General features: G+C 42.6%; 1 protein-coding gene across 2 annotated transcripts in view; it reads left to right on the top strand.

The window, feature by feature from the left end:
• Positions 1 to 18614, top strand: part of LOC126272400 (uncharacterized) — a 357356-nt gene that overhangs the window by 258255 nt on the left and 80487 nt on the right. For both annotated transcript variants that reach the window (XM_049975227.1, XM_049975228.1), the window contains exons 2-3: positions 5440 to 5663; positions 13135 to 13279. In XM_049975227.1, coding sequence (XP_049831184.1) covers positions 5440 to 5663; positions 13135 to 13279 — 369 coding nt within the window. The remainder of the gene's footprint in view (positions 1 to 5439; positions 5664 to 13134; positions 13280 to 18614) is intronic.

The following is an 18614-nucleotide window of genomic DNA, read 5'->3' as shown; positions in this document are numbered from 1 at the left end:
TAACTCCCCGAAAAAAAGTCGATCGCGTGGGTGAATCTTTTTTACTGTCCTACAATAATTACTTCCGTGCAAAAACACAGGAATACTCATAAAGCTAGACTGGTATTTTAGAATTTTCAGTTCCAAATCCCTATTTTCGTTTCGAGGAGCAAGTTGCTACATCCACATGACGGCTCTGCAACTTACACCTGGGTGCTTGCTAGAGCCTTCAAAGAAACTCTTTCAGACGATTTCTCTATCGTTTCACTCTCGAACTGTAGATGAGAAGCAATGAAGACCTGAATCATTTCGTGAGAGCTCTTATTTCTCTCATTTCATTACAAGGTAATTTCTCCCTATGCACAGGTAGAAGTTCACAAAATACCTGTATTGCATCATTTGAGGAGAAGCTACGTAATTGAAACTTTGCGAAAAGGTCTTGCCTTTGTAAGAATGATTGCTACCCCGCCTCCTCTATTTCCTGATACTACAAAACGAGTTGCACTTCTTTGAAATTTCTGAAGCCCTCCATTAATCATATCTGTGAAGCAACACATAGGAAGCAATAAAAGTCAAAAGAGGACGCACAAACATCGTGTAGGAAGTGTCTTTAACAGATGTGTTGCATCTTCTAAGTATTCTGACAATAAAATGCAGTCTATTCGCCTTCTTTCCAACAACATTGTCCATGTTATTTTTCGCCAGCCGCTGCGCCAGAGCTGTTCTAGGCGCTTCAGTCCGGAGCCGTGATGCTGCTACGGTCGCAGATTTACTTCAAGATCTGATAAAATCGGTAATTTTTTATATAGATGGCTATGGATTGTTGTGTTGTAAAGGTCATGTCCAGTAGAGGATGGGCACCAGGTTGAGGAAGTTGAAACAAAGTTTGAGAGACAAGAAACTTTCTAATGGTAAAACGGTAAGAAGCAGGTTGACAGACATAATGAGAGATTAACTGCGACAGTACTACGGGATGGCCGTTAGAAATAATACTGAAAATTTGTTGAAAATGGAGCAGGCAGTATGGGCTACCTTCTTCCACACACTGTCAACTGATGAAAAACCAGTACACCACCTTTGCCCTCCTGGACCTGATTCATGGTGAAATTACCGCAATCAGTACATACATTCAAAACATTCCATCCCAGCAGCACTCGTGGATATCATAAAACGTATTTACAGAGATGTGGCAAATCATGAATTACTGCATGGTCAGACTCAAAATCCAAATGAACCGGTCAGTAATCTTATATCGACTCGCTTAGCAAAAATTGTTTTTGTTGCAATGAAGACACTAAAGTGGGGGGGGTCAGTGATGTTCTTATTGTTTTTAATGATGGCAGCATTGGTAGGTTGAAAGTGCTACAGCATATGGGAATTAATCCTGGAGCAAACCGCATCAGAGAACTTGAACAGATGGACAAGGTTCGCATTGATAAAGGAGAATATGCAGCACAGTTGGCCACTAAGGAGTCCAGAAAAAAAGAAAAGAAGAAAAAACTTGGAGAAAGATCAAGAGAATGATATACAGTTTGGTGCAGGGTGCTTCCGAGTGACCAAAATTAAAAAATTAAGCATATAATAAGTGAGTTACAGTCTTCTGGAGCTGTAGAAGCCGTTCCTGAAAATTAATATTTTCTGTTGCATTTTCCATAAATCTCACAAACCACCTCGAGTAGAGTATTCAAGTTTTCAGAGAGTAATAACATATATATCCTGAGTCTACTGAACTGAAATAAGAATATAATGTTATGTATAATTAAAATTATTTAGGATAACGTACAAAGAAGTACACAAAATTGTAACCGTGTAAATAAAACAATTATATTTACGAAAACAGTGGATGAAATGCAATTATTGTAGTTCAGTAGCCTGAGAACATACATGTCCTGTAAAAGTTTCATGTCTATGAGTACAGGGTTCCTCAAATACGGGGAAACCAAGTCACTAAATTTGACATTGTCGGGATAGGGCGTTCCAACGGCCCTTAATAGGCGGTAAACGACAGTATCAACTGCAAGTCATCCAAGATTTTTGCTCAGATTTTATGCTAAATTGCTTCTATAGATTAGGCCTGTTGCATTTTCTTGCGGACCCTTACTATCACTGTCTTTTCATTAGATTGGTTCCCTCCAGTTTCTGTAAACTGTAGCCTTTCTTATAGGAAATCACGTATCCAGTCACAGAACTGAAACGATACTACATTGGTAAGCAATTTGATTAGAAGCTACTAGTAGGAAACGGTGTCAAAAGTCTTCTGGAAGTCTATAAATACGGAACCAACTTGGGGTTTTCTGTCGGTAGTACTCATTTCTTCTTCAGGAGAAAAGCCAACTGTGCTTCACAAGAACGATATTATTTGAATCGACCGCTGGTTTTCTTCGATGTATTTCATAACATAGTATAGGTTCTAAAATCTTATGTTGCCTTTTTCAGTACATGGACTGTCGATGTGTCGTAGTTTAACGTTTGAGAAACTCATACCGTTGTTCAAATACAAATAAATTGCAGCTGATTTTCGGGTTTTCTGGGCGATGCGCTGTGAGAGGGACAGTGTACGACGCCAGGCTCCAGCGCACCCCGTATTGTTCAGCGTCTGTCTGTGCGCGTAAACCATTTAGCGAAGACAGTCATGTTATTTTACGTACGGTTTAGGCACTTAACCTCTGTAGTGTTCCTTACGGGTGGTACAAGTCCTACGTTAAGATGCGACTGCGATACTTTTCCGAGTATATAGTTTTCCTACGTGGAGTCAGAAGCAGAAGCGGTGGCCCTACGTGGTGGTGAGCCCAGCGTTGCCAGCCACCAGGGGAGGTTAAAGCTGGAGCGCACTGGAGACGCTGCAGTTGACCTTTAATGGGCTCTGTAAGTGCGAGTCTATGAAGGACCTCCGAAGATAGCATCTGATATTCTTATGATTAACAAGATTTTATGATAGGGAAAATACTGACAACAATTTTTAAGGGATAAGGGCGTACAGACTTGTAATTAAAGTGGCCTCCTCTCTATTGAATACTTACCCTTTTGGCTCTCCATCTATCTATTGCATAGTTATGCAGTACCACAAAGAACCTGCAACTTCCACCTTATCTAATTTCAATTTGAATAAAATGTTACCATCCACACGTACCCTTTCAAGATCATCACCTTATATCCATTTCACTATCCTTAACACATCGTACTTTCTGTGTTTATAGCGGTAGATTTTACTCTTGGCTCTTCTTTCCTGCTTCTCAACTAGTTACTAGGTAACTTCAGTAATGCGTATTACTTGTGACAAACGTTTTATTCTTTGCTGCAGCCAACACAATGATTCTCTTCCCCTGAAAGATGTCCTGCATTATTCACTGTACTGTCAGCGGGGCTGCGGTCGCTGATGCACGCAAGCAACGGCAGCAGAGTTCCGGCGCCAGTCCTTTGCCGGTATAGGGTGGACGTTGCGCCAATGTTCTGGGTTGCTTTCCGGCAACATCTGTGTGTAGTTTCGTGAAAATGTTTGTCGTAGGCGAACGATCCTCAGTCAACATAGTATCCTGCTTTTTGTTGGCTCAGTCGAAACAGGAAACTGTACATTTATTATATCTCTTCGTTAATACCAAGATATGGATATTGAAATCGATTTAATATGAATTTTTTTTTTGACACTCCTGTCTAAAGGAAATACGTTGTGCACTGTTAAAAATGATGGATTTTCTCACAAGACAGCAATAAAGTTCTTACAGCAGATTTAGCGTAAGTTAAATGCTACACATCTTACCTTTGTTGGTTGTGACTGAAATGAGATTGTATCTTCCGACATATTTACCAACTTAAATATGATGTTAGAATTATATTAATACCTTCAGCTGCTGACTGGCGTTGATATATATCAACGGGGACAGGTGAAAATGTGTGCCCCGACCGGGTTTCGAATCCGGGATCTCTTGCTTCCGTGGCAGATGCTGTATCCAATTTTATTTATTTATTTTTTGTTCGTTTTCGTTCGTTGCATCTGCTCGAGGCGGACGTCGTAAGACATCCGTGGAAGTTCTTTGGTGATCGATTAACTCAGTTTTGTTATTACAGAGGGTTGCTAACCCTCCGACCGAACACGCTGAGCTACCGTGCCGGCTGTCCATGTGAGCCAACGAGTGCACAGAGGACAGTGCGAGTGCAGGGACTACTCACGCACGCCTCCGGCGAGACCTACACCCTCACCTTATATGTCCATACATGTAATAATATGAACATGATATGGATCGGAAATCTGTAACGCCGTCACTAAGTAATTAGACCGGAGTTTAGAAGTTATGCATATCACTGAAATGAGACGCAGTTCGTGGTGTTCTCAACGCTGTTGTCCCTCCATTCCAAAATATGCCTTTATGTCATTAAATTGTGAACATAAAAATTTTATATTCTTCTCTCAACTAAAGTGCCAACATAAGTGAGACATATGGATATACTGCATTGCTATACATTACTCTCTAATTACGTGCCTCTTCGAAGTTGGTGTTTGATGGACGTATGATGGACATTCACAATGATTTCTAATTTTATCCTATTTTTGCTAATGATACCTGATTTCTGAACACTAAAGTTTATGAGAGTAAATAAGGGGTAACACGAGACTGTAGTCAGACACAAAATACATGTACGTTAATGTCACAATGAAACTGTGTTTTATGACTAACTTCCTTCAACATGTGCCTTTGACCACCAGGTGTCGTAATGTCATACAGTACAGGTCGTCACTACTTACTTCATCATGTTTCGAAATACTGAGAATGTCTGGTTGTTCTTTTAACGTTTCATAAAATAGTAAGACGTCGTCTAAAAATGGATTAAAGGCGTATAATACAAATTCTTTTCCGACGATTAGATTCTCTTATTCTAAATTATCTATCGCTATGGAGTAGTGAACGCAATACATTCAATGACCCAGCCTGTTTTGCCGATTCTTGACGATAGCTGTTTCTGCCACTTTGTCGTGAAAGCCTGGGTCACGCTCGTGAATTTAATCGGATGTTTTTGAACTACATATGCTCCTCACTGTGCAACACGTGATAGGTACTGTCATAGTCATAGGGAGTTTTAAAAAGTGTTAAAACAGTTTGTTTTGGGCTGCAATCTACCTTCACCTAATGCTGCTTCTTGAGATTATTAATTTATGAAGGCTGATTCTTTACAATTCACCGAGTTCTCAGATACTTATTTACGTACCGAACTCGTGTTAGGGAGACGAAAGGGTGAATCACAATGATACGATTCAGAGAGGAGTTACCCTTTGTTTCCGAACATTACTTCATACTAGTGCAGGGCCGCACCCCTCCTTAACGCTTCGGGCGACGTATTCCCTGGTCTTCCAGTCGTAGCTTGTGCTCTGCCACTAATGCTCCTGTCGTGGACGGGATGTTGAGCTTTAATATTCTTTGCTGCTCGACGTAGCAGCAGTGACAGGCGGCGCCTTCTTGTTCGCAGACCACATGCAGCAGCTGTGCAAGAACCACTTCCTGCAGCAGCTGTACCGCAAGATCGACGGCGCGGTGCTGCAATCGCAGAACGAGCGCAACCTGGACTGTGTCATCACGTTCCAGACGCACTCCATCCTGCAGCGGTTCATGCTGCGCTTCGACCTGCTGCAGCTAGACTGCAACGACCACCTCTTCATCTACGATGGCGCCCACGCCGTCGGCAGCTACAAGGTGGGTTCGGCCCCACCTGCGGACGATCACGCCCGGGAAGTGGTAAAACGTGACGTCATACCAGACAGTAGCGGCGAGTTAGTTCATACCGAACTTGTGCTCGAGTCAGACTGCAGTTCACGTGTTTATCTACTTGGATATGTTGTCCTTCAGAATAGAGTTACATCTTCAGAAAATATCATCCTGAAGCTAGAATTTCAAAGTAACTCTTTATGTAGGGGAAGGTAATTGACAATAGTAATACATAATGTGTCTCAGATCCGTTAGGACTGTGGCTCTGAAAAATAAAAATTATGTATTATGTTCGAAAAATCAATGTATTTATTCGCAGTACTCTCCCCCAGAATCAATAAGCATCTAAAATCATTTTAAAAGTGTTTTGAAATAGTCATTATAGTTCTTTCTTGGAGCAGCATTTAGTACTGCAATACAGTCTTCCTAAATATCCTTAATTGCAACTGAATGGTGTCCTTCCACTGAAAAACTTCAATTTCGTGAACAATCAAATGCGGCTGGGTCCACATCCAGCGAATACAACGGGTGATCCAGGAGCGTGATCCATTTTCTGGCCAAAAACTCGTGCACAGGATGCACCCTGTGGGCTGCCGCGGTGCTGTGGAGAAGCGACCGTGTACCTTCTTCTTGCTACTCGGGTCGAATTCTACGAATTCTTGCCCACAAACCCAAAATTTAACACAAAACGTTATGTTACCTCGCAACTCCACCGCCATTTTCTGATGAGTGTCAGGTACGTACTGTTTGTTACATCCGCGGCCAGGGTACCTGCTTCTACACGGCTGCTCTTCGCACTTCAGGTTTCGTACGTGGCATCTCGTCATGAGATAGCATTTCAGCTTGGAATTTCGCACAAGCAGTCCTAAAAGATCTGGAAGACACTATGTGTATCGTATGACGTGAAACGGAGTGATCATGTGTAGTACATGTGGTAAAACAAATGGCTGGCTTACATTCATTGTTAGCATTCCGTGTAACTTGGATTAATTTACTAAAGACATTACATTTCTTCTGCTGAAGCGCTACGCATTAATATCTCGTGGGACTAAGAGGATGGTCAGTCCGAATATTCACCGTTTACTTGTCTGGAAGAAGAATGTAACAGAAACGCTGAAAAATTATAACCGCTATATACCTGAAGAAAGCTGTTTATGAACCCGAACAGAAACGTTCAAGGACAAATAGAAGAGCTACTTTAGAATCCTGAGCTGATAGCATGATTGTCTATGGGCCACCACTCTGCATTTAGGGATGCCTCTGGGCATCCGGATTAGGTTTCCAGTGATTTCTTTAAATCTCTTTAGACGATTGTTGTGACCTTTCCTTTGAAACGACACGGTGGAGTTCTTTCAGTAACCTCATCTGATTCGAGCTTTATTTCTTCTTTCGTTATGCCCTTGGCAGCGCCTAACTTCAGTTGATAAATAAAAACTGGATGCTCAGCGGCGGTTCGCCTGCAATTCAGCATCATGGAGAGGCTCTTTGTCGAAAGTCTTTTTGTCGATCGATACCACGGAAAGTAGAAGGAGAAGTCTCATGGGGACCGGTCTTGGTTTTCAGTAATTCGTGAACAGATAGATGATTTATTGCACGTACCTATCAGTGCCTAGGTTTGTTATTGGATACAGTGTGCTGACGGTTATATGAGCCTCGCTACTGGTAAATAAGACTTCTTCCATAAAATCGCTGCATTTGCATTGCTAACTCCCACTATGTTTTTAATTCTGTTTCTCTGGTTATTTGGTCCAATTCTCAAGACTTCTTGTCGTGACATACATGCTATCATTGTCAAGTCATTAGTTTTTCAATTCCTGAACCATGTCATGTATCTCTTAATGTCTTATTCAATAATATTTTATCCGCATACCTGTTAGATGCAGCATCCTCGGATATAGAAGTCACATGTTTCAGTCTCTGTCTGCTCTATTTTTTCTCCGTGTGTACCCTTGCAGAACTACATTATTCGTGGATGCTTTATTACATACTATGCAAAACTTGTATTTGCTGTTGTATCGGTTTTCCGTTGATGACTTTCTGATTTGCTTTTCCTTGTATTTCTTCTTCTTGTACCTCACGTTAGCAGCAATTCTATACTCCCACGACAAGAAAATGTGTATGTGGTGATAACCATAGACATGAAGTCATTTAATATGCAAGTGACTCTTTTAAATGTGATGTGATTCGTGCTACTGTTGTAGAGATTGTGTAGGTTTCAGAGCACAACGCAAGTTAACAGGAAAAGTGGTAAAGCCACTGCTACCATAAGAGGTCTTTCTGGAAACAACTTGTTAATTGTTTGTCGACTGACTTTGTAGTATATGTGTTAGAACTCTAGGCCGCCCACCGGGACACCAGAAACGTCGGGCTGTGGTGAACGAATGTGGCACGGCAGAAAAAATGCGTCAAAAATTCCGGTAGAGGTTAGCGAATCAAAGAGGACATGACCATCCCAGAAGCGACTTTCACAAGGCCAGAATCAAGTGACATCTAAGGGAAGAAATTTCGTATGGTAACATGTTTTTGAGAAAATTCATGTGCTATAATGAAAATCAAGGAATCAGTAAAGTCAAACCCAACTAGCTCAATAACGCATCCCTCACGATTTAATGTTAGTAAACTAGACGAGAAAGAAGAGTAATACAGAACTCCTAGCCGTAGTTCAGTACTGTTGGAGTCGGCTGGTGGCTTGGTACGGCGCCATACGTGTCTTCTGCCACTGCCGCCTGGTGGAGTCGCGGATCATTCACAGAGACGGTACAAGAGTCACCGTATCTGGATGAGGGTACACGGGAGACGGCCAGCCCAGAACTAAATCGTACAATGTAGGATTTCAGGGCCGGTGTTTGTGGTATCGCTGACATTTGATTTATGGGTATAGGGTCGTGGTCCAAGGCATATTGCTCTGCCTAACGTTTCGTCTTCCTCTACTGGAAACATCATCAGATGCTTTGACGATTCAGGAAAGCTGTTACAGACTCAAAACAAGTTCATCGAACCGAACTGTTTATGTGTATCCATGAAACGGGCGGTCCGTGACGTCATAGGACTACTGCCTACTATCGCGGAGTTGTACCGATGTGTGCTGTGGAACGTGTTGGGTGAAGGTGTGGGCGTTGTTTGTTTTATCTAACACTAGGGCCCAGAACTTGGCCACTTTCAATCCTTCTTGTTTCCCGTTGAAATTATTTTTGTCCTTATGAATTAGTATGGTCTCTCTGCACGATCTAGCGTAATAATCGATAGGTCTTGCTAATACCACAGTGTCAGAGAAACAAATTTGGTAGTCTCCCGGTCCTAGCACTCGATCTGCTACTAGTGATTGATCTGTCTTGTCCAGGCGACACTTTCTCTTGTGTTCCTCGAGGCGGATGTTAAAATGGAAAAATTTGAAGAAGTATCCCTTCAGACGAGATTCAGAAACCCCCATATTGGCTTCTGTACGTGGATGATACTTTCATTACATGGCCTCATCGAGAAAAAGAACTCTCTGAATTTTTAAATTTTCGGAATAATGTTAAATCTATTAATTCTAACATTACGTTCACTATGTAAAAGTTGAGATTCGGTAAATTTCCATTTTAGGTTATATAGGTAATTAGAAAACCTGATGTAGCTTTATAGCACAAAGTTTACAGAAAGCCCACCCACCTTCACATAAATCCCAATCACCATCCCAAACAGAAAAGAGAAGTGAAGATATAAATAGGCGCTACATCCTAAAAGGTCTAGAGTTTCGAATGAAAACAACCAAATAAAGGAAAGTTTTCCTTTCTTTTGCAAAATCTATAACAAATCACAACAGCAAAGTACTCAGAAAACGCGATATTGACACTTGTTTAAAACAACAAGAAAGCGTCGGGAATGTTTGAACATTGCAAAAGACCTACGCTTGCCGCTTGCCACAGTGGGAATATATAAAGTTCCATGAACTTGCGGCCAGGTATGCATTGGAACTCACAAAAAGAAGCATTAACGTCAGCCTCAAGGAACACAGGTCAATTGTCGCTCCGGCAAGAAGGATACGTCAGCAATAGCAGATCACACACTAGAACCGGGAAAACACCAAATTCGTATCTCTGACACTGTAGTATTAGCAAGGTCTGGTAACTACACGCTATAAAAGGCCACAGAAGTTAAAGAGAAAAAACAATTTGAATAGAAAAGAAGAGGGACTAAAATTAGACACGTTATGGGCCCCAGTGCAAAATAAGACAAACAGCGCCAGTTCTTCCCGAGCGGAAGCTCCACAGCCTACCCCGGGGCGACTCCGCGGCCTGATGATATCACGAAGCGACCGTTGCTTGGATACATATGAACAGTTGAACTTACTCTGACAGAATTCTGAGTCGTTAAAGCCTGTGATTCAGTGTCCAGCACTGGAAGAAGAAACGTCAGGCAGACAATTATGCCTTGCACAACGGTCTTTTGCCCATAAATCAACAATCAGCAATAGCAGAACCCACTGTTACAAGCCTCTGCACAGTGCTTATCTGACCGGACCGCGGGCAGGTGTGCTCTGCCTATCCGCGAGCTTCAGCCGGCTCTAGAAAAATCTTGAAACTCTGAGTAGAATATGTCTCCAGTGATAATCCGGAGAAACGTCCAGTAGCTTTTTCCTGTCATCTGGTTAATTTTGGGACTTTTTTCAGTCAGTCGCTTATTATAAAGGTTTCCTCATGCTGTATTGTTTATGTACAATGTTTCAGTAGATTTACTTGCCAACGATAATGTTTCATTGTCTTACTTTTCATATTTCTGTTTCACTTTAATTGCTCCTCTTTCCCGATGTTGTGCACTCTGTAGCATGTTTCCGTTGACTGGTTGTAACAAGCCAGACACGCAGCTTATCGAATATATTGGATCGCTTAAGCGTGCACTAAAGCTATGTGAATTAATTATCCTAGAAATTCAAGCCTCATTGTACATTGTATCAAACTGCGACATATTGATTTGTATGAAGGACGTATCAACGGGCACGTGGTCGTAGTATGAGTAGCGCAGACAAAACACAGCATTTCGGTATGCAACATTTCAAATGCTTTCAGGCCTTCTTCTCTGATGTATACTCGACACACATTTTGCTTCCACAGAGTACTAATCCCAAACAATCAAGTTTCGAAACCCAATTAGTATTTGACAACAGACGAGTTATTTTAATCCTGTAATACATATGTGCACTACTTGTGAACACTCCATATATATATATATATATATATATATATATATATATATATATATATATATATATATGTGCGTGTCGCAAATAAATCATTTACATTTTTCAAACCTAGCCTAGCGTTGTCTTTCTGTTTTCTTCTTGGGACCAACACAACAGCTTCCTGCTGTAGCAGTACCCTCGTCTGAGATGCTTTGCGGATTTCAGGTTGCGTTATGACCTGATTGGCTAACTTCTGTGGTAAATCACCCGGAAACGGCACAGTACATCAAATTTTTTTCTCAACAATTATTTTTCAGCACAACCCCCTCCCCTCTCCTCCTCAGCACCCTTACAAGCTATTGAGACTGTTTCGAACCACTCTGAGTATTCCCTTAAGAAATTTGTCATAAATTATCCATCACAATTTAAGAAAAACAGTGACGTCCATATCTGCCACAAAAGATAGAAAAATAACCGATGTTAACCTTTTATTAACTCTGTCATTGGCTCAGAAAGGATTTCAACAAGATCTTTGATCATTGGCCCAGTAACATAAAATGTCTGCTGCCTGACAATTATGACAGCAAATTTTAAATCTACTCTAATATTATTTGTGCTCGACAGCCCCTTCTGTTATATACTGGTTTTAAATGTAGTTCCACTACTGTACACTTATCGTCTGTACTGGCTCGTTTCACGTCATTTAGATAAAAGGATCATTGAAATGATACATGGAACATGGAACTAATTAACTGAGTAACTAACACCATTCTTCCTTTCTGCCATGTCCGTGTCGATCCATCTTACCACTCCGATTGCATACACTGAGGTGACAAATATCATCGGATAGCAATATCTACATCTGCAGATCACGGTAGTATCGCTTACACAAGGTATAAAAGAGCAGTGCATTGGCGGAGCTGTGACAGGTGGTTTGTGTGAAAAGGTTCCCGACGTGATTATGGCCGCACTACGAGAATTAACAGTCTTTGAACGTGGAACGGTAGTAAGATCCAGGCTAACTGGACATACCCCGGAAATCGTTACGGATTCTTTAGTGTGCCTAGAATACCAAATTTTAGGCATCAACTCTCACCGCGAGCAGCCCTGTAGCTGATGTCCTTCGCTAGACCACTGAGAGCAGCGTCGTTTGCATAGGACTGTCACTGATAACAGACAACCAACACTGTGTGAAACAACTGCAGAAATCAATGTGAGACGTACACCGAACCTATCCGTTAGAAGAATGCGCCGAAATTTGTCGTTCAATGGCTATGGCAGCAGAAGACGGACGCGACTGAGTTTGCTAACAGCGCGTCATCGCCTACAGCGCCTCTCCTTGGCTTCTGACCATTACGGTTGGAGCCCAGATGACTGAAAAACCTTGACCTAGTCAGATGAGACCCAATCTGAGGTAGGGTTCGAGTGTGGTGCAGACCCCACGAAGCCATGGACCCAAGACGTCAACAAGGCACTATGCAAGATGGTGGCCGCTGCATAATGGTGTGGGCTGTGTTTACGTGGAATTGATTTGGTCCTCTGCTCGATCTAACCCGATCGTTAACGGGAAATGGTTATGTTCGGCTACTTGGAGACCATTTGCAGCAATTGGTGAACTATTGTCCCAAAAAACGATGTATTTTGTAAGGATGCCGATGTACCTTGTCACTAGGCCACAGTTGTTCACGTTTGATTTGAGGACCATTCTGGGCAATTCGAGGGAATGATTTGGCCATCCATATCGTCCGACATGAATCCCGTCGAACATTTATGGGACATAGTGGAGAGGTGACAGACTCCTGCACCGCCAACAGTTTTGCAATTATGGATGGCTATAGGGGCAGCATGACTCAGTAGTTTTACAGAAGACTTCCAGTGACTTGTTAAACTCATCCCACGTCGAGTTGGTGCTCTACTCCGGGCAAAAGGACGACGGCCCGATCTTAGGAGCTAGCCCATGATTTTTGTCACCTCAGCGTACAATCGACCGGCGCTTCCACTACACGTAACTGTGATAAATTACGTGAGGGATGGAGGGTCAGATGACCGTCTTGGTCTTCTACACTATCTGTAGCGCTGCAAAGCGACCAGTCTGCTCTAAGTGGGGGAAAAATTTGGTGTGGTGAGCGCAGATGCACAGCTGACTTCAGTTATGATGACAACTCTGCATATGGTCAGTGTGATGTGCGAGCGGATTCCGAGCTGACTGCGGGCGCGCGCGGCTTCGGCGGCTGCGGCGCCGCCCCCTGTGACAATGCCTGTGACCGGGCGCGGCCCCCCTCCCCCCTCCTGTTGCAGTCGGACCTGACGTGCCGCAACACGGAGTCGACCGTGGGCGCCATCTACACGCGCACCAACTTCGTGACGCTCAAGTACGTGACCGACGGCTGGGGCACCGACTCCAACGGCTTCCGGCTCGTCGTCACCGCCTTCAAGGACAAAAGTAATGCACAGCTCAGCTCGGCGGCTAGCGCCCGCCTCCGTATGTACAGCTCGCGCTCTCCACTTCTTCCAGTGTAGCCATACTGCTGCTGCGCTCTCAGTTTGCATTGCTGCTCTGCGACACAACCTCTTCCTAATACCCAATACAGATGACATGCAAGGAGTTTTATTTTATCCGACAAAATGTGCAGAATACTGCTTGATATTGAGTGTTTCGTTGACCAATATTTGGACTGTGTACTCTCTAGTCACTTTATATGACGGTCACATAAATGAAAACCGAACAACCTCCACAAAGGTACCACGGAATCGTTCCATTAAAAGTAATCGCCACACGCGTTAAGACATTTATCCCACCGGGAGACGAGATGATCCATTCCCTGTTGGTAGAACGCGGCCGCCCGCTGACGGTTCCACACGACTCACGCTTCCCCGTACGAGTGGAATCAATGTCCACGCATGTCTTTCCTCAGGTCTCCAAAGATGTGAAAATGACGCGGTGGAAGATCGGGGCTGTGCGGAGGGTATTGCAGTGTTTCGCAGCCAAATCGCTGAAGAGCAGCCTTTGTCTCATTTGCAGTTGGGGCAGGCGTCATCGAGCAACAGAATTATTTCGGCCGACAACCTTCTTGGGCATGCTGAATTTGTGGCACGGTAAAGTTCCTGTAAAGAGTCTTCATAGTGCTGCACACTGACTGTGGTGCCATTCTCGAGGAACTCGACGTGCGGACAGCTTCTGCAGTCGAAGAATAAGATCATCGTGACTTTAGCAAAACTTGTGTGAACAGCTCTAGGAATGATCATCCTGCTGCGTGATAATGCCTGCCTCCATATTGCCAATCGGACGAAGGTTACGATACAACGATTTGACCCGGAAGCACTTCATCATCCAGCGTGCAGCCCGGATCTTCCACTGTGTGGTTTCCACAGTTTTGGCGACCTCAAGAAAGACATCAATGAACGTCGGTTTCAGTCGGAAGAGGAAGTGGAAAAGTGGGTGCAGTTGTAAATCCGTCAGCCGTCAATTGCATTCTATGCAACAGGAATTGATCGTCTCGTATCCCAGTGACATAAATGTCTTTAATGTGTGTGGTGGTTACTTTTAACGGAACGATTCCGTGGTCCCTTTGTGGCGGTTGTTCGGTTTCAATTTGCCTGCCTCTTATAGTTTATTCTGAGAATGAAGCCTGCTGGAATTAGTCATTAATTACTTGAAACGCTCCAGTTAATGTGCATGTGTAACAAATCATCTTACAGGTAAATGTGATTGAAGGATACCTCTAACAGCGCAACTAACATCCACTGACAGCTAAGATTAGCCACCTCAACAATGCATTTTCATTCTTCAGCAGAGTGTGCGCTGACTATGAAAATTCCTGACAGATTAAAACTGTACGCAGGGCCGCTACTCGAACCTAGGACCTCCACATTTCGCAGAAAGGTGCTCTACCGACTAAGCTGTCGGAGGAAGTGTCACTACCCAGCCTCACAGCTTTACTTTCGGCAGCACTTCTTTCTCTAACTTCCGAATTTCACAGAGGTTCTCCTACATGACATCTGGAACTAACACTCCTAGAGGAAACGAGGCTTGGAAGGTATGAGGAGCTGCAAGCGAGGAAGCAAAGCTGAAACTGGGAGTTAACTAGAAGAAAGAACGTCAGGTTTTTGTAGATGTCTAATTGATTGCCTGAAGAAAAAAAACGTGAGACTTCTTTACATTTATAAATAAACATAAAGTTAATTTCTAGAAAAAACGAGTTATAAAGTATTTCAGAAGAAGGAGAATTTACAGTACAATTTATAAGTGAAAGAATCAGGGTTTATTATTTTATTACTTTTTAAGTTCAGAAATGAATTTTTTCCCTTACCATTCAGTTTCAGTTAAGAAGAATCTGAAATTAAAGAAGGAATAAAAATTAACAGTTGATAAAAAGTACTTGCCTGAACCAAAGAAACAGTTAAGTCAATTTATTTCTTCCCAGGATAATTATTCTGTTTTAACAAACAAGGTAAAAGAAAGAAATCTTGTCTTTTAACGAGAATCATATGTAAAATACTGTCACAAAATCAATAAAATAAGATAGCTCAGTAGGTGGAGAACTCGCCCGCGAAAGGCACAGGTCGTAGTTCTGAGTCTGGGTCGAGTGTACAGTTTTACTCTCCCAGAAGTTTCGAGAACTATACGGGGTTGGCAACTGAACAGATTTCTGGTGTCCTGTTTGTACGGCAACAGGCAGTGTTTGCTCGCCTGCAGCTTCGCGCCTACGTTTTCGCTGTCAGGCGTATGTCGTAGATGCTGCTTCCAAAAAATAAATAACACATTCCTGGCTGCCCTCGAAAACTTGAATGTCCAGCAGTATTCTTGAAATCTTATAAATTGGTTGATGAGTTAAGAAATTATCATGATTCAAAACTATGTTTTAATTCGTCCCTAAAGTTTTATTTGTTGATTGCAAGAGTGGAATAAAAAATTAATTAACAAAATACTACAGTCGTGTAATGTGAAACATTCAAACAATCAGCTGAAAACAACAGATTGTCATGGAAATGCTTGTGAAGTGCTAAAGAAGTGTAATATGGGGAAGTAAACGGCCGAGTATATTGTTTTAAATGTAAGAATGTGCATTAACTCTATAAACAGATTTACTCCGAAATACAACAAAATCGGTGGGCCATTAACAGGCACTATGGAAAACGTACATGATACGACCTTAAAACTTGAATTCACAACATCATCTCAAAACTAGCCCTGCTGTATGTTGGCGAGATGTGAACATCGCGAGAGCAATATATGAAAAGAATATAAACATTGAATATGATGATAACACGTACCATGTGCGCGATTTTTAGAAAGAAAATTTGTCCGCGAACCGGATGGAAAGGTGGCAACCTGAATAGGGAAATATAGAGCCGTGAACGGCTCTCGTATATAGGACGTCAGACTTCTGAAGAAAGCGATGGATTGTTCTGTAATATCTCGGTTGTGTACTTGTATGTACAAGAATGAAAACATACTGTGTGGATTCTCTCCACTTTTTAAATAGTCTTATGATAGATATGACAACCGTCACGCGTCATCTGTCATAAAGGGAAATATGAAAATAGAAACTACAGATACTGAAATAGAAGCACTTTGTCAAGTTTTGGAAAATACGACTCATCTAAGTACAATGATTACAATGATAAATACATGGAAAACAAACAATGTTGGTGACCCAGTCTGCACGAGGGAAATTTCTTAAACGTGATTGATATCTTCTTTCTTTGCTCGACAAAATATGGTCAGCTAGAATTTCAACCATGTTACAATGAAGTGCTAAGGAAACTGACATGGGCAAGCGTATTCAAACACAGAGATATGTAAACAGGCAGAATACGGCACTGCGGGCGGCAACGTCAATATAAGACAACAAAGTGTCTGGCGCAGTTGTTCGATCGGTTACTGCTGGTACAATGGCAGATTATCAAGTTTTAAGTGAGTCTGAAATGGTTTTGTAGTCGGCGCACGAGCGATAGGACACAGCATCTTCGAGGTAGCGACAAAGTGGGGATTTTCCCCTACGACAATTTCACGAACGTACTGTATCAGGAATACGATCGCTGCGGCCGGGAAAAGATCCTGCAAGAACGGAACCAACGACGACTGAAGAGAATCGTTCAACATGACACAAGTGCAGCCCTTCTTCAATTTGTTGCGAATTTCAACACTGGGCCATCAACAAGTGTCAGCGTGTGAACCATTCAATGAAACATCACCGATATGGGATTTAGGAGCCCAAGACCCACTCGTGTACCCTTGATGACTGCACGACACAGAGCGTTACACCTCGCCTGGGCTCGTCGACACCTACATTGGACCGTTGATGACTGGAAACATGTTGCCTGGTCGAACGAGTCTCGTTTCAAATTGTATCTAACGCATGGACGTGTACCTCATGAATCCATAGTCCCTGCATGTCTACAGGGGCTGTTAAAGCTGGTAGAGGCTCTGCAGTGGTGTGGGGCGTGTGCAGTTGGAGTGGTATTGGACCCCTGACACGTCTAAATACGACTCTAACAGGTGACACGTACATACGCATCCTGTCTGGTCTCCTGCATGCATTCATGTACATTGAGTATTCCGACGGACTTGGGCAATACTAACAGGACAATGTGACACCCCACACGTCCCGAATTGCTACAGGGTTCCTGTAGGAACATTCTTTTGGGTTTAAGTACTTCCGCTGGCCACCAAACTCCCCGAGACATGAACATTGTTGAATATATCTGGGATGCCTTGCAACGTGCTGTTCAGAAGAAATCTCCACTTACTCGTACTGCTACGGATTCATGGACAGCACTGCAGGATTCATGGTGTCCGTTCCCTCCAACACTACTTCAGGCATTAGTCGAGGCTACGTCACGTCGTGTTGCGGCACTCCTGCGTACTCGGGGGACCGTGCACGATAAAAGCAGGTGTACCAGTTCCTTCGGCTTTCAGTGTATTACATTGCTGATATGGAAATTGACTACCCTTTTCTGAAGTGCTGTAGTTTTCTTGATGCGCGAAGTCAGTTTTTGCTATAGAATAAAAGCTTTCAAATATTTTATTTTGATTTAATTTTAAGCGTTTACAGTGGCCTACTGAAAACGTAAATTAAAGGAGAAAATAATATAAAATAGACAATCAGATGTGTAAACACAGTTATAAAAGCCTTAGTGGCATGCGTTAGCCTCCCATTACACTGTAGTCGCGTTATGCGACTGTACTTTATCTTCTTTTTAACTCTTGCTAATTTGACTTAGCTTTTTGTCAGGGTATATGTCGCTGCACTCCTAAACGGAACATCAGTTGTGTGGAGTTTATGTTTGTCTATTGTGTTTCCACTTTCGTGCAGACACAATACAAATGCACTTGAGAGAAGATGGAAGTAGCGAGACACTGTTTGCAATGGTCATAAGCGCTTAAAAGTTTCGAGCTCAATGTACGTCACATTTTTACTATCCTAAGTCGTCAGAGGGAATGTGTACCGAAAATGTCTCTGTTATCACAGCCTATGTACAAAGCGGCTAGTCTTCGCAGACCGAAAAATTAAAGTGAGACTTTTACTCCTATTGGCACGTAACTCACTCACTGACTCCTTGTGATTAATGCTGTGAGTTTTTCGCGCCTTTGTGCTTACTAGTGTGTGAATGTTAACATCTAGCTTCCCTATGTGTTCAAGTAGAATCTCTATCGAAGCCCAGATTTCACGAAACTGTTTGCCACACTTATTTGACATGTTTAAATAAATTTTTTCTGCACGTTTCACCTTCTCTTATATGATATAACTAGTAACGTTTCGTCTGCTTTTACA

The sequence above is a fragment of the Schistocerca gregaria genome, chromosome 5, assembly GCF_023897955.1.
Source record: "Schistocerca gregaria isolate iqSchGreg1 chromosome 5, iqSchGreg1.2, whole genome shotgun sequence".
Classification (NCBI taxonomy): Eukaryota; Metazoa; Arthropoda; class Insecta; order Orthoptera; family Acrididae; genus Schistocerca; species Schistocerca gregaria.
This window is presented reverse-complemented; position numbering and strand designations above follow the sequence as displayed.